Here is a 14,375-nt window from a genome sequence, read left to right on the forward strand (position 1 = left end):
CGGCAGCTTGACTTGTGGGTTAACAGGTAAGTTACTTAGTATCCCTGCTACTGTGAGTTAGGTGATGCTGGCATTACTGGAGCCCAACCACAGATCTTAAGCAGTTTCAAGCAGACAGATTCTGGTTGATGCTAAAGAAGGTTAATGAAGAAAGTTTGCCTTCAATCTGAGTCAGAGGGGCTGGATTCCCAAAGCCTCCGAAGCCCCAGCTGTCCAACTTGCTCTACATCATCTAACTATGAACAGTAAGGTAGGCACAGACCAAGCAGTTGGTAATACAGCTTGGCACGCAGACACCGGACGAGAGAGACTGCAGCAAGGGTTTCACGCGATCGTGTGTAACGTTCGTCCACACCTTAGTCTTCGACTTGGGGCTGCTTCCATTCTGCCCCTCCTCGGAAGCATCGTCACCTCGGCCAGAGCTCAGCCATCTTGTCTTCTCCCGCTGCTGCTTCTGAAAACTGTGTCTGAGAGGGGAGCAAGTGCCTGGGTCCCCGTCACCAGCGAAAGAGTAACCTGTGACACTCGCAGGAGCCTCCACATCGCTATGTTTTTTAGATTTCTCTCTCAGAGCAGGGTATCGGTAAGGGTAGCCAGTTCTGTAACCCTAGGATCCAAAGAGATGGAAATACAGTCACTATTCCAGATTTTGACACAGTGTTACTTAAGAAAGCTGTGTGGAATCCCCTAGAAAAGCTAGACGTGTGCACACCCGGCAACGCTGCAGGGCAGCAGAGACACAGGATATTCACCCAAATTCTGAAAGTAGACCTATTCCTAACAGCCCCAGATCAGAAAGAGCCAGCAACCCTCAACGGGGCCAACTGAGGAAGATCTACGCCACAGAGTAGGGCCCAGGAATCTGAGCAAACACCCCATTACTAAGGCACCATTAGGATGAATCTCACAAATATGACGCTGAGTCAAAGAAACCAAATGGGAAAGAACACCCTGTATTATTCTACTCATAAAAAGGACAGAAAGAGGCAAGCCAATCTTTGTCATTAGAAGATAAAACAATGGTCACCCTTGGGGTGAGGTAAGTGCCTAAAAGGAAGACGAAAGGTATTGAGGTGCTGCTGGGGTGTTTTGTTTTGTTTGTTTTAAAATACGCTCCATGCCCGACATGAGGCTTGAATTTACAACCCTGAAGTCAAGGGTCGCATGCTGTACTGACTGAGCCAGCTGGGCTAGGTGCCTGAGCACGGCCAGCTTTTGATTTGGGTATCGTTTATACGGTGTGTCCAGTTTTTGAAAGTTAATAAACTAGATACTTAAGGCTTACTTGCTGCTGGCTATAGTATAGGTTGTATTGATCAACCTAGTTAATTTTTTTTTTTTTTTTTACCTTTTAAGACAAAGTTTAGATACTGTGACAATCTTTGGGGAAGACCAAACAAGTCTACCTCATGACAACTAGTTCTTGGCAAAACTACTTTACCTTTAAACATATCAATGTTTGAGTTCAACTTTCGATTCTGCCTCATAACCACTCACCAGGGCTTTAGGACATGGGGCCCACTAGTTAACACCTCTGTAACACACTGTAACAGCCCTCAGCCCTTGGGCTGGACTAACCTGTGTGCTAGCTCCCATAGACCATCTCTCTGAGGAAAGGATGACATTTTTTTTTTTAAGATTTTATTTATCTATCCATGAGAGAGAGAGAGAGAGAGAGGCAGAGACACAGGCAGAGGGAGAAGCAGGCTCCATGCAGGGAGCCTGACGTAGGACTCGATCCCGGGACTCCAGGATCACGCACTAAACCGCTAAGCCACCCAGGGATCCCCTCTGACATCTTACACATCCCTCCCTTCCAGTACTTACTTAGCATCCAGTGGGTGTGGCATAAAGACTTTATGGTGGCCTCCATGGTCCCCACCTGCTGTTAAGGCCCTCCTCCTACACTGTGGGCAGGATCTGACTTTGCTTCTAACCAGAGAAATTTGGCAAAGGTGGTAGGATGTATTACTTAAGAGTGTAGCACTTTTTTTTTTTTTTTTTTAAGATATATTTCAGAGAGAGAGTGTAAGAGCACACAAGTGTGAGAGGCAGAGAGAATCTCAAGCAGACTCTGCGATGGAGCGCAGATGGAGCTCCATCCCATGACCCTGAGATCATGACCCAAGCTGAAACCATGAGTCGGGCGTTTAACCAACTGTGCCATCAGGCACCCCAAGAGTGTAGCACCCATCTTGAGAGGCTCTCTCTGTCCATCACTGGTTCAAAGAACCAAGGTGCCAGGACTCTCACAGCTATTAAGGAAAGGAATCCCTCTCACAATCCTGGGGAGTCCGGGTTCTGCCCCCTCCAGCCTTCTGATGACAGTCCCGTCTGGGTCGACACCCCGACTACAGGATTCCTTTTGAGACCCTAAGCCAAGAAGGTGGCTCAGCTGGCTCCTGACCCACAGCTGCATGTCTGGACCAAGTCATTCACAGCAATGAATGAACAATGAATGACAGGAGAATTAGGGGCTAGTCATACAAGAGGGGCCATAGCCTGTGCCCTGCATTCTGCAGTGCTCTGGAATCATTCACATTTCTCCCAATTCAAGAATTTGCCCCCTCCCCTTTGAGTGCTCCTCTTCTTTGGGAAGCCATTTTCATTACCAATCACTTCTTTGCTACATTAAAAAAAAGGGTGCTAATAATCCCTAAATGTGATCATGGGTGGCTGTTTTCTCCACCACTGTCCTCAGGAAGATAGGTAAATGTCTACACTACAGTCTTCCCATTGAGAACATACTCTGTTGAGGAAAGAGAAGAACACTGTAGAAAGGCTATCTTCAGAAAAATACAGTTCTTGTTAATTCAAGTTTCCTCTTGCTTAGGGAGCCAAGACTCTTGAGTAGTCTCCATGACTTCAGGATAAACCACCAGAACCTCACAAAATTTTATCCTGAGAGGGTAGAGTTGTTATTATTATTGTTATTCTCCTTTAAATGCTGTGAAGCCGAAATTAGAGGTGATCCTTGGCCATCAGACTTGTTGTAGGGCTTGGCTTAAGAGTCGAACATACAGATTCATTCCTTCTTTGAAAAGCTGGAATTACATCTTGATATTGTAGGGAAGCAATTTAGCACTTCTAATTCTATGTTAAAATACTTCTTACATGGGCAGCCCAGGTGGCTCAGCGGTTTAGCGCCATCTTCAGCCCAGGGCGTGATCCTGGAGACTCAGAATTGATCGAGTCCCGCATTGGGCTCCCTTCATAGAGACTGCTTCTCCCTCTGCCTGTGTCTCTGCCTCTTTCTGTGTGTGAAGATTTTTAAAATCTTTTTTTTTTTAATTTTTATTTATTTATGATAGTCACACACAGAGAGAGAGAGAGAATCTTCAACTATTATCTACCCTGCTCAACTATGTGCATAACATACATGGTTAATCAGAATGCTACGTTAAAACATGGACTATAGGGGTGCCTGGAGGGCTCAGCCGGTTAAGCTTCTGCCTTTGGCTCAGGTCACGATCTCAGGGTCCTAAGATGGAGGCCCATGTCAGGCCCCTGCTCAGTGGGGCTCGCTACTCTCTGTCAAATAAATAAAATCTTTAAAAAACTGGACTATAATCCTAATTATTATTTTTTATACACTACATAGCCTTCTCATATCAAAAATGACAGCAATGACAGTGTGTAGTAGGGACGCTGAACACAACACCACTGTAATGAGCACTTCACTATTCATCTTTCATTCTTTCTCTCCCTCTAGGCAAATTAGAATTACTGCCTAATTCTGATTTCTCTCCACCTTCTAGAAAATGTGGGGGCTGGTGTTCTTGATTCTTAGTCCTCTCTCTTCCCTACCTAATGTTTAGGTCACAGAGCAGTGAGCCATCAGAGTACCTGCCAGAAGGAGAAGCCGCTGCCCCGCGCTCCTTGCTTCACCAGGCCCCTTGAGGGAACCTGCCACCCAATGCTGATATCTGGGCCACTCCCCCCACCCAACTCCAGCTGCTTCTTCCACCTTCTTAGGGAGCTTCCTTCCTCCACCTGCTTCCCACAAGCAGTCCTGGCCTGTGCCCCATCTCTGCCTCTGAGGCCCTCACTATGCTCTGTTAGAACCCACATCCCAGATACTTGGCTGCATCTGGAATTGTGTATCCCTCTTCCTGATGAAGTCATGCATTCCTCGTGTCCTGTTAATGGCTTTAGGCTCAACAGTAGATGGTCAGTTAATGCAACCCATCTATTTTTTTTTTTTTTAAGATTTATTTATTCCCAAGAGACATAAAGAGAGAGGCAGAGACAAAGACGGAGGGAGAAGCAGTCTCCCCATGGGGAGTCTAATGTGGGACTCGATCCCAGAACCCCAGGATCACGACCTGAGCCAAAGGCAGATGTTCAACCGCTGAGCCACCCAGGTGCCCCAATGCAACCCATCTTTACTGGTCTAATGAATTCAGAAGTTATGGAAGATTCTGCTTTCTCTGTTCACTCCTCCCTGACTAACCAAATCCAGCCCCTGAAGACACTTAGCACATCCTGAATCAGATCCTTGAATTCTTTTGGTTCCACAATCTTCTAGAAAGTTAAACTCCCTGCCTTCTGAAGCCACCCCTCCCATCTATGACCTGGTCTAATAGTCAGGACTTCCTCAGTTTAGGCTAGACTGTGTACCAGTGGTCCTGTGCTGCCATCTACAGTTCCCAGCACAGCCACAGACACACATGGGGACTTCAGCCCTTCCTTTTTTTTTTTTTTTTTTAATAGTTATTTATTCATGAGAGACACACAGAGAGAGAGGCAGAGACAGAGGCAGAGGGAGAAGCAGGCTCCATGGAGGGAGCCCAATGTGGCACTCGATCCTGGGACTCCAGGATCACGCCCTGGGCTGACGGTGGTGCTAAACCACTGAACCACCCAGGGATCCCCGACTTCAGCCCTTCCTACAGCTTCTCAGTCCCACACTCCTGGGACAGGTCCTCCTGTCTCCATTGCCTAATGTCACATGGCAAGATGATGGACTCTCTGAACTCCATCAAAACAGTGTGACATTGCAGCAGGCAATAGGGCCCTTTATCGTTTGTCCTACAATACCTTGTTCTGAATATGCAAAGAACCTGCTCACACCAGAGACGTGGCCACCCTGGAAAGCAAATCCTCACCCCACCCCCATCCCCACTGTGGCATCTTCATTGCGCAGACATCTTCCTTCTGCCAACTCAGCCTACCACAATTTTACCTACTCTTTGAGGTCATTTCCAAGTGCCACCCACATAGTTTCCCCCGATCCCTGCCAAAGGAGGAGACTGCTCACTGAACCCTCTAGCACAGACTGCACCCTGCTGGGTACCACCCAAACATCCCAATTATGCTGTAACACCAGGCCCAGTTTCTGTGTTGTGCTGGGCTCCGGGTCACTGCACCATGGGAAAAGGGTCTCCCACACAGTAAATCAGCAGCAAATGTCTGTGGAACACAGTAGTCAGGCCACACGTGGCTAGAACTTGCTGTTAAAAAGCAAAACGTGGCTAGCTTCCCCACCCCCATCCCATGGCTTGTTTGTGGGAAGATGGGTACTGAGCTGACTGCTGCTCCAGGAGCCAGTTACCCAGTAGCCCACTTCAGAGCAGAGCAAGCTCTGTGCTCTTGCCCCCACCTCATCCAAAGGAGATTCCTTTTGAACCACACAGGAACACAAGAAACCCTCCTCTTTATATTTTACAGTGACTTAGCTTCGGAGTTCAATTACCCTGGTGCTTCTGTATGATTTTTGAGGGTGAAAGCATTCAGATACTGCATGAAGACAGCAATTTTACTTGCTATAAAAACACCAACACTGCTGCTTTCAGAACAAAAGCTTTACCATCATGTGGTAGCAACATTCTTACCAGATTATCGAGCATCCGCATGAGGGCTTCAAACTCCTGCTCGCCAATCTGCCACTTGGGAGGTGAGCTGGTGCCCTCCCCTGCCGGGGACCCCGGGGAACGGGATTTGGCTTTGTACTTGCCAGGATCCAGGAGAACTAAGTTGTCTGGCCCTCCTGCACTGGCCAGAGTTCGAACCTTTTCAAAACAAGCAAACAGTATAGTTTGAGTTCCTTACTGAGGGCAAGACAATCAGATCAGCTGACTACAAGAGATTACTCAAACAGAAACCAAATTTCTAAGAGTGTAAGAATGAAAAATGCAGGATGGACAGCAACAGGCTATCCATATACAAGGTCACTTTTGAAAGTTCTTTAGAAAACAAAAATACTACACGCTCATGCTTGGAAGGAGCCTGAGGACTTGCAGGACTGCTCAGATGTATGTCAAGTTACCATCAGGGAGTACACACTTGGGGTTGAGCAGAGCTGGCTCGGTGTCACCCACCACCACAGGACAGTGGGTAAGTCTCTCCTTCTCTGTACCTGCTTTTCCACGAACAGTGTCATGGGGGGGCACACGTAAATAAAGCACCTGATACCAGGGCTGGCACACACTAGTACTCCATAAATGGTGGTGACTCATGTATTTGAATAATACAAAACTAAAAACAAAAAGTCCAGTAATCATTTGATAACTTAAATCAGTGAAAGGGCATTTGCTCTGGTCAATATTCAAATCCACTAGGCTCATCTCGGACAAAGAGGTTAGCAAAGACTCATTCCTACAAAACAAGTATCAAAAATCAACAAGAACCCTGCAAACACTCAGAGAAGCCACAGGCTGCAGAGGGAGGCTGCCGCCTACCTGGATCTCACATGCGACCACCAGGTTATGGATGTAGTAGAAGGCCTCCTCAACGCTCTCTCCGACAGACACCAGCCCGTGATTCCGGAGAATAAGAACCTGCCAGGAAATACGAAAGCTCGAGGGAGCTACACAAGAAGACTGCTACTTTGACTTTTTTCTTTCCTCTACAAATTAAGCACCAGATTAGATGCCTACTGACCTTGCTTTTAGGCCCCAAATTTTTCTGAATTAATACTTTTTCCTCCTCATCAACCAGAATCCCATGATAATCATGGTAAGCCACTTCTCCAAGGGAAAGTGCCTCTGGGGAGATTGGCAAGAGGCCGCATTTCATCGCAGAGACCTAGAGAACAAGCAGTCACCATGAATGAAGGCAAAGTGACAGCCACACACTGATGATGTAGCAAATGCTTTCCTCAAAGAAATGAAAGGGAACATATTTCATTCCGTTCTCTTCTCAGAAATAAATAAAACTATAAACTTAGGATGAACCTTACTTGGGGGGCTAACTAACACTTAAAAGTCAAAGGCATTGCTTGCTACCCTGGGAGAGCCTCAGAAGAAACTCCACAGCTTTCTGGACTTCTCCCACACTGATCATGACCCCGTATGAGCTCAGGCTTCACGCCAAGACAAGCCAGGCCCTACAGTTCCCTTTGAGTGAGTCATGACCCTGCAAAGAGAGGTTTTAGAAATGCTGTAAGGTTCTGATGCACTTTTCCTCTAAGGATGCAGGTGAAATTGAAACCTGAAATGTAGATAAACGCCAATTTCTGAAGTTTACAATAATCATGCTTCCTCTACTGAAGTAAAACAATCTAAGTGTTCATATAACCCTTAAGTTTCCTTAACTTTCCCAAACTGAACTTAAAACATGTTACTTTTGAAGGTTTTCTACCTAGACTAACAGGCTCCAAAGATTTCAACAGCACTCACAGGGGAACAACTGCACACAAAGGTGCAACTAAAAGACTCAAAAAAGACGCCACATTTAATCCCTTTCATGGCATCAGCCCTCCTGGGAAAAGAACTTTCCAAGTGAAGTGATTTGGTATGTTTTAAAACAAATTACATGGTAAGCTGTTTGCAACCATATTCTCAAAGGTACCTCTACTGGTTTGTTAAAATGCATGGACTTTTTTGTGGTTGAAAGAACATGCATTTTTTTTTTTAGAAAAAAAATTCAGAAAATGATGGAGCTAATAAAATAAAACTCATGTGGACATTTAGAACCACATGTTCAAAATTTAAAAAAAAAAAGCCAGATAGATCTAACATTCATTAAAATAACCCAATATATATGACATTAAAACATCAAGATAGATTAAAATTCACCATTACTGAATCCACAAGGTCATGTGTGGTATAGTCGTCATGGTTCCCTGTCACATGACTGTACCAACAACCGGAATCGCGTTTTCATGCTGGGAGGTGTGGGCTGCTGGCACCAGAAGGGCCTGGGCTTTGTGACCAGGCTGAGGCAGGCTCTGGGCTCCAGGCTTGGAGGCCAGATCTCCTAACAGCTATGTATAAGGGTTGTGCCTTCTCCTTGCAACAGCCCCTTCCTTCCTATCTTGACCCAGCCTGGGCGTCTGCTGGCTCTATGCAGACATCTAAGGGCCTCTACGCCTCAATCTCTCCCTCCCATACCTGGCTCTTCCCCACAGTCCATCAGCAGGCTTAGGTTTCCTGCATCCCCCAGGCCTTCCCTGAGCCCACAGCACCCTCACCCCGCAGTCTGCCTGAGCCCCTCTCTTCCTCCTGTCCTACCCTCTTCCCAGACGAGGTGTCTGTGCAGTCTCTCTGCAGATCCCAGCAGTCTTCTATACCCTGAAGTCTGACCTCACCCTCAGCATGCTGATTTTCTATTAAGTCTAGTGGACACTTTCAGACTCACACAGGTTTTCCAAAAACTAGATAGCGTATGGACCCCTTAAAAGAAAAGAAAAAAATTTTTAAGATGTTATTTATTCATGAAAGACACAGAGAGGCAAAGACCTAGGTAGAGGGAGAAGCAGGCTTCCCGCAGGGAACCTGATGAGGGATTCGATCCCGGGACCCCAGGATCATGCCCCTCATCCGAAGGCAGATGCTCAACCACTGAGCTACCCAGGCGTCCCCAAAAAAATTCTTTTAAGAAAGTCAAACTTAGTTAAAAAAAAAAAAAATACTTTACTCCAACAAAATTGGCTTATTGACATATTGCCTCAAGAGAGCACAATTATAAGGAAATGTGAAGTGCCTTCCACTAAATAATTTTAAAATCGGAGTTGCTACCAGAGCAGCACACTCACCGCAGCTCCTGCTGGTATATGAATATGCACAACACACTTCACATCTGGTCGCGCAGCATAAATGGCAGAGTGTAACACGAAGCCAGCTTGATTTACTCCTAGGTTAGTACTTCCACGATCTACTACATCTCCTTGTAAATTGATTTTAACCTGAAAATACGCAAATAAAAAATTTAAATATCGAGGATTTCAAATTACCTTTCTAAGAAATTATTTAAACCAAAGTTTTAAGTGTTTATAACAAATTCTAAAGCTTTTTTCTGAATTTATCACACAAAACATAAACTTATTTTTCATTCTGGGATTGAAAGGTGTTTAATTATCGACTATGGCCTAAACACACATGATGCCCAAGAGGAAAAGGATATTCTTACCAAACTGGATGCAGTCACTTCACTATAGAGAAGTCCAAAGGGAACAATGAGGAAATGTTCCTGCTCGGAGCTCACTCTGGTCTGTAAGAAAAATTATTGACTCAGCTAAAAAATCCAATTGAAATTATTTGCATCTCTTTCCATCCACAAACTCTACTGTGCACATTCAGTGAACTACAGAGGAAAGCACGTAAGTAACAGTGCCTGTCACAGAATCAAGAGGTACTGGAAACTTTCTACCATTGCAGGTAGTAACTTCTCAGGTACAGAAAGTGCACACTGGTCACATTCATGACAACGGACTTTATAAAGAAAATACTTGGTGGCTACCAACACAGTATCACATGAAACCAAAACCTGCAGGATAGTGAACGATCACAACGACAAACAGGGAGTCCCTCCTTATTGCCTGGTTGATTTCAAAAAGTCTCTACCACACCACATCATTGTGCTCACAACCAGTTGGCTCCTTCCTCAATCACTTCCTGTCCACAATTCATTCAGTACAGACGTGGCACATACTATGTACCTGCTAGATGCAGGTACTAAGTGCTAGATGCCAGTAACACAATAGAACAAAAGAGTCCTGCCCTCCAAAAATCAGTTTAGTTTTTTTATTTTATTTACTTGACAGAAAGAGAAAGAGCGAGAGAGCGAGCGAACACAAGCAAGGGGAGGGGCAGGGGGAGAGGGAGAAGCAGGCTCCCGGCTCAGCAGGGAGCCCGACTCAGGACTGGATCCCAGGACCTTGGCATCATAACCTGAGCTGAAGGCAGCTGCTCAACCAAGTTACCCAGGCACCCTGAAGTGTAGTTTTTATGATGATTTTGGGAGACATTATATTAGCAGGTGTTCACTGCTTGGGCAAAGAACCCCAATGGGGGTAGGGCAGGTAGAGTGAAGTGTTTGTGGAAAAGGACTTACAGTGTTTGGCCCAACTTCCCAACTGGTGTAGTGACTTCTGTAATGACCCAAACAGAAGCACATATGGGGTCTGCTGGGCAGGTGTGGTGATGGGACGCTCACCACGTCCTCTCTGCCTCCGCATTTCCTCATTCAGCAAAGAGTCACTGAACCACCAGCTCCAACATAGGGGCTGGGGTACAGACGGAAATAAAGCTAGAGACCTGGTCATCAAACATTCTCTCTCACACTGAGCAGAAATCTGTCTTCCTGAGTTTTTCATCATTCTTTCTAGTATGCAACACAGAACAAACTCAATCCACCACTTCTGCAATTTAGTTCTCAGATACCTGAAATGATCCTACCTTCTCATGTCACCTTCGTCTAAACCCATGTGATTTGCTTGGCATAGTACGACGCAGATCCACAATCATGTAAGACCTTAGTGAAATCCTAGCTCTGCCAAGTAGGGGGCTATGCTGCTTTGGGGACCCTGGCTTCCTGGTCTCCTTCCCCCCAGGGTAAGGAGGGGATGATAAGAGCTCACACTCACCATAAAGAGAAAATGGCATCTCCCCAGGAGGACTATTATTAGTGATAGTAGGAGCAGCAGCAGTAAATCACGAATGAGCCTGTTCTAAATTCACCTCCATGATATATTCACCTCCATGATATCCATTCACTTAACCCCATTCTCTGCTCTTAGTTTGTTTCAAAAATGCACATGTGGTTTCTACCCTTTCTGAAAATATTTTCCCATTAACAGTGAGTTAGTCAGGCTTATTTCTAAAGTTTGTTCTTGTATTTTAAAAAGCATGGGATCCCTGGGTGGCACAGCGGTTTGGCGCCTGCCTTTGGCCCAGAGCGTGATCCTGGAGACCCGGGATCGAATCCCACGTCGGGCTCCCAGTGCATGGAGCCTGCTTCTCCCTCTGCCTGTGTCTCTGCCTCTCTCTCTCTCTCTGTGACTATCATAAAAAAAAAATAATAATAAAAAAAAAATAATAATAAAAAGCATGCATCTTTTTAACTATCTAAAACAAAACTAACAGGCACCTGGGAGGCTCAAACAGTGAAGCATCTGCCTTCAACTCAGGTCACAATCCCAGGGTCCCGGGATGCAGCCCCACATTGGGCTCCCTGCTCAGCATGGAGTCTGCTTCTCCCTCTCCCTTTGCCCCAGCTCACACTCGCTCTCTCTCAAATAAAATAAATAAATCTTAAAAAAAAAAAAAAAAAGAGCCTAGCAAATCTACATATTCTAATGGAAAAAGCTTAAAATCTATCATTTTCTGAGTCTGAAGCAAAAAAAGGAAAAAGTGCTGAGGCACCTGCATAGCTCATTTGGTTAAGCATCTGACTCGTGATTTCTGCTCAGGTCATGATCTCAGGCCTGTGAGAACAGACCCACATCAGGCTCTGTGCAGAGTGTGCAGCCTGCTTAATTTTCTCTCTCTTCCTCTTCTGCCTTTCCCTGCCTCTCCCCTCCCTCCACATGCATACTCTCTCTCTAAAATAAATAAATATTTTAAAAATATAGGTATGAAGTGAAACAAGAGCAAAGGATCTCTGCAAGTGAGTTTCCAACAGGCTGGTGCTACCCTCAATGCATGTCTTCCCACACACCAGACGCCCCTTGCCTGTCCACAAGGACTGAGCACTCATGTCGCAGATTTTAAGGTCATTCCCTGAAAACCAAACACGCCAAACACGGCATCTCTGGCAAATATCCATACCACGTCCCAGAAGCACAGTGCTTCACAAAGGTGGGCTCCACACCTCCTCCTCAGAGGTTTAGCACTCCCTGAGTCCACACAGGGACTGAACCTAGGCTCCACTACTGCCACGAGGCATTCAGAGATAGAAAGGTCTCAGCATCCACTAAGTGCCATCATGAGGAAAAGTCCAGCTCATGTGCTAACCGGGCCACCCTGGCTTCTGACACACCCCAAAGCTTCTCAAAACCGGACGCCATCATAAAGACAGAAATCCAATTCAGACAATCATCTCCAATCCTCTAACACCTACTAACACCCTTAACTTCCTTCAGCAGAAAATCCTCATGGCCCTCTTTCAAAGAAAGGGCACAATGAGCTATGAGCACATTTTAGTTGCATGGACAAACACTGTTAGTGTTTCTTTTCTGGTAAGAGTTTATATAGTAACACTTAGATTGTAAAACAAAAAATGAATGCCATAAATAGTTCAAAAAAAATTTCTCTCTCAAAGATTCTCCAGTTCACAAGATACAGGAAATACTTTTGTGCTTAAATATCTTTTTTACTCAGTATTAAAGGTCACACAGATCATCTACAAAAGAAGGAACATCTGACTAATGTTTTAATTCTGCCAAATCTTAACTAAAGGGGGCAATGTGTGGGAATAGCCATTTCAGCAATTTAAACTTATTTCAACAGCATCTTCAACTCCCCAAGAATGCGAAGCTGTTAGTAAAGCCAAGAATTACATTGCTGATTAGACATGTAACATTTTCATGGAACTAATTTTTAGCCAACCATGGGGCATTAAGTCTGAACATAGAGCACTCTGTCAAGTACAATCAGTAAGAGATGCCAGCAGTCTTCACGCAGGCACCAGATCAGAAATGGCACTCTGGTAGGCTAAGTGGACCCCTTAACCAAGTATCAAATGGCACCATGGAGTTCTCATTTGATATTCTTAGAGGCCAGATTTTGGTTTGTTGTGTGCCTATTATACACCCAGCACAGCTCCTAGTCTTGGGGACATGACAGAAACCAACAGAGTCAATACTCCTGTGAGTGGAGATGGATGGGAAATAAGCAGATGCAAACTATGGATGACAGTGACTGCTTTGGAGGATATGAAGTAGGTCTGCTGGGGTGGAGGTAACTTCCAACAGACCTAACAGTGTAGATATGTCAGGGCCAGGTTTGCATGCCGAAAAGCAAACTTTAACAGCAACGTGGGTAAGAGAGAGGGGAGGGTAACACAGCCTCTTTGCCAAAGACCCATATGACGCCCTGGAAGCACAGTGCACCAGCCACAGAGATAGGTTCTGAACCTCCTCCTCAGAGGCTTAGCATTCCCCGCAGTCTACAATGCAGGCACCACTCTGAGTCAGCATGGGAAAATCACCTACATGTGTGCTGTCTATGGAGAAAAGGGTAAAACAACCTAAATGCCGTTAACACCAGCTGCCTCAAGGGAGGTAAGAGTGTTGGGCGGACGAACTTCTTTAGACATCCATGTGAGGTACACGTATTACTAGAAGTAGGCATTAGATTAATAATTTGAAATTTCCAATAACAGAAATCAAATGAAGAAACAGAGACTGGAACAAGTTTCAAAGTCAAAGAAAGAGATTATCTCTATAAAAGAGCAGAGAAGAAAACAGAAACCTGACAATGCATTAGGAATCTAAAAAGGCAGCAGGGGGTGAAACTCCAACTGGGAAACAAAGTTTGGCTATAGGCAGGAAGTAGGTAGTGAAGTGCTCCCATTTGCTCTGTGACACACTGTGCTCATTTGCTAAGAGTCAGGAGTTTTGAAGACAGTCGACAGAGCAGAGATATATCAGTGAGCTTCTAAATGAGACATCCTACAGTGCCAGGTAGTGCTGCAGGTCCATTTGAAGCTCTGGCTGTAGTCTGTGGAGGAAGCCAACAAGTTCTGTGAAGGCTCTCTGCAGCAAGCTCCAGTGCTCAGGTGCCAGAAGGTATAGCACAGAACTGGCAGGGAGTGTTACTGACAGGATGTACTGAGCTGGACCAAACAGAGAGTGGATATGGGCCAGTGGCTTAGGATGAAGAAAGGAAGAGCCACAAAGGCAGGATTTGCCTCACAAATAGAATCCCAGAGTTAGAACAATGCTTGGTATAGAATCAGTATTTACAGCAGACACCCAGTAAATATTTACTCCAAGAAAAAAACAGAAGTCCTAATAATGTTAAAAATAGCTAGAACTGGAGTAAAGAAAAAAAACTATGAGAAATCGAAAGCTTGGGTCAGAATAGGAAAGAAAAAATCCTCATTCTTAGGTTTCCAGGAATAAAAAGGTTTTGGGTAACTGCTTATACACTAGTTCCCCCTTATCCCTGGGAGAGACATTCCAAGACCCCCCCAGTGGGTGCCTGAAGCCG

General features: G+C 45.3%; 1 protein-coding gene across 12 annotated transcripts in view; it reads right to left on the minus strand.

Moving 5' to 3' along the window:
- Positions 1–14,375, minus strand: part of ADD1 (adducin 1) — an 86,775-nt gene that overhangs the window by 15,293 nt on the left and 57,107 nt on the right. For 8 of the 12 annotated variants that reach the window (XM_077875952.1, XM_077875932.1, XM_077875948.1 and 5 more), the window contains exons 5-10: positions 9,352–9,432; positions 8,978–9,127; positions 6,883–7,026; positions 6,681–6,779; positions 5,835–6,011; positions 263–607 (exon numbers count right to left, since the gene is read on the minus strand). In XM_077875952.1, coding sequence (XP_077732078.1) covers positions 263–607; positions 5,835–6,011; positions 6,681–6,779; positions 6,883–7,026; positions 8,978–9,127; positions 9,352–9,432 — 996 coding nt within the window. The remainder of the gene's footprint in view (positions 1–262; positions 608–5,834; positions 6,012–6,680; positions 6,780–6,882; positions 7,027–8,977; positions 9,128–9,351; positions 9,433–14,375) is intronic. The other 4 variants (XM_077875971.1, XM_077875963.1, XM_077876024.1 and 1 more) reach the window with 1 other exon arrangement.

The sequence above is a fragment of the Canis aureus genome, chromosome 2 (assembly GCF_053574225.1).
Source record: "Canis aureus isolate CA01 chromosome 2, VMU_Caureus_v.1.0, whole genome shotgun sequence".
NCBI lineage: Eukaryota > Metazoa > Chordata > Mammalia > Carnivora > Canidae > Canis > Canis aureus.